The 2,139-nt window shown below is 55.9% G+C and overlaps 1 protein-coding gene across 1 annotated transcript in view; it reads left to right on the top strand.

Annotated features, from left to right (window-relative positions):
- Positions 1–310: 310 nt before the first annotated feature.
- Positions 311–2,139, top strand: part of PTSG_09301 (phosphoinositide-3-kinase catalytic gamma polypeptide) — a gene marked incomplete at its 5' end in the record, with an annotated part of 12,729 nt that continues 10,900 nt past the window's right edge. Inside the window, 5 exons of the mRNA XM_004989501.1 lie at positions 311–352; positions 439–831; positions 1,168–1,259; positions 1,497–1,620; positions 1,806–2,020. Coding sequence (XP_004989558.1) covers positions 311–352; positions 439–831; positions 1,168–1,259; positions 1,497–1,620; positions 1,806–2,020 — 866 coding nt within the window. The remainder of the gene's footprint in view (positions 353–438; positions 832–1,167; positions 1,260–1,496; positions 1,621–1,805; positions 2,021–2,139) is intronic.

The raw sequence follows: 2,139 nt of genomic DNA, 5'->3' as shown, positions 1-2,139 counted from the left end.
GCCCCCCTCGCCCCGCACTGGTTCTCCAGATAACCTTCCTCCTGTGTTTGAAGCCTACGTGGCCAAGCAATACGTTAAATAGGTACCCGTTGCTCCTGTTATCTCCGGTTTGTAGGGGTTCCACCACGCCATCGCTCAAAGTCCAAATCAGTAGCTATTGCCTAATCCCTCACCAAAGCCGGACCTTCGTCCACTTCCGGTCTTGCTGCGGGCTTACGCTTGCAGCAGTGTTTCTTTGATATCACCAGATATGCGGGATGCGTTCCGTGCATCGTGTCCAGAATAGAAAGCATAGGACAAGGGATGTAAGATGTGGCATGGCTTAACGCGGCAGTTCCGTCGGGACGCAGTGGTGCGCCACACGACACACACACACACACACACACACACACACACACACACACACACACACACACACACACACACACACACACACAGCCTGCTCGCCCCAGTGCACCGACGAATGCAGCTGTGCAGGAGCGTGCACCTGCGGTGACATTGCGCGCTCCACAGCAGCGGCAGCGCTTCAACCCAGCCATCTCCATGGTTGGCGAAGAAGAGGAGGAGGAAGAGGAGGAAGAGGTGGGAAGGGGACGGGGCGAGACAGGTTCCACCGGTGCAGTCTACAAAGGCATCACTGCCACGGAAGATGACAGTAACTACGATGCCTCCATTGTTGTGGATGCTACTGGGAAGATGCAGGTGCGTCTCAGTTACACGCACCCTGGCTCGATTGCCCGCGCCCTCTCGTCAGCGTCCTCTGCCACCGCAGAGACCCAGGACTTCTCCGCCCCGCCAGCGGACACCCTGCGCAGCCTCTTTCAAACCTTCGTAGGTGCTTTCTGTTTTGGTGACAGGGCTTTGTGTTCGTGCATGGACTCTGTCTGTGAGCGAGTGAGTTGTGATTGCGTACACCAGGTCTGTTTGCGTGTGTGTTTGCGTGTGTGTTTGCTTGTGTGTTTGCGTGTATGTGTGTGTGTGCCTTGTCCCCGTGTGCGTCCTACGTTCTGTGCAGCGTTCATCTTGCAGGTCTGCTGTGATTCATGTCACATTCATGTGTGTGTGTGTGTGTGTGTCGTGTGACGTGTGACGTGACGTCTGCCTACCTCCCGCTCACCCTCCCTCGCCCCTTCTGTCCTTCTGTTTGTTGGCCATTTCCGTCCACAGCGAACGGTGTCGCATTTCACCACTGCAGACCAAGACGTGCATGATCTCAAGCGCACTCTGCAGCGCCAGCTCACCACAGACGACATTGCACGGTAGTATACGACAATGCATGTTCAGTTGGCAACGTGTGTGTTTGCATGCGCGTGGGTGCGTGTGCGTGTGTTTTGTGTGTGCGTGTGCGTGTGTTTTGTGCGTGCCTTACGTGAGCTTCCACCTTTTGCTCCTTTACACACACACATCTTCACATCCTCACACGCACGCACGCACATGCACACACACACACATACACACATACACACACATAAACGCACACGCGGGCCCCGCCACAGGCCGGAGCGCCTGGAGAACAACACGGACCGCTTTCGGTGGACGGACAACGAGCAGCAGCCGCTCAGCATCACCGTCTGTGTCAACGACCAATCCGCCATGTTCACCGTACCAGCCACTGCCACCGTACGTGTGTGTGTGCGCGCGTGTGTATGTATGTGTGCATATGTGCGTGTGTGTGTGTGTGCACATGCAACTGTGCGAACAATCCATGTGCTGAGCTGCCACAACACAAACCCCTGCCTCCGTCACCTCACATGACTGCTGTGTTGTCTGATTTGCTTGCCTGCACGCAATACACCCCCACCCAGTTTGCGACGGTTGCTGCAGAGGTGCAATCCCACATGGGCGTGGATGTGCACGCGGACACGCACGTGTTCAAGCTTGCGGCTGCGGCGGAGACGTTTGACCTCAACAGCACCATGCAGCTGTGCGATGTTGGTGCATTTGCCGTTGTTCTCAACAACGTCGCCCTCGGACCAGACAAGCAGGGCATCCCCATCGTTCTTCGCGTCATCACCAAGGAGTGCGTCACGCCATCGCATGCACCATGTTGTTGATGTTGTTGCCCACGCACGTGTGTTCGTTTATGTATGTGTGTTTGTGTGTGCGTGTTTGTGTGTGCAGGTTCATGTGCATATGTGT

This window comes from Salpingoeca rosetta (assembly GCF_000188695.1).
Source record: "Salpingoeca rosetta unplaced genomic scaffold supercont1.28, whole genome shotgun sequence".
In the NCBI taxonomy this organism is placed as follows: Eukaryota; class Choanoflagellata; order Craspedida; family Salpingoecidae; genus Salpingoeca; species Salpingoeca rosetta.
This window is presented reverse-complemented; position numbering and strand designations above follow the sequence as displayed.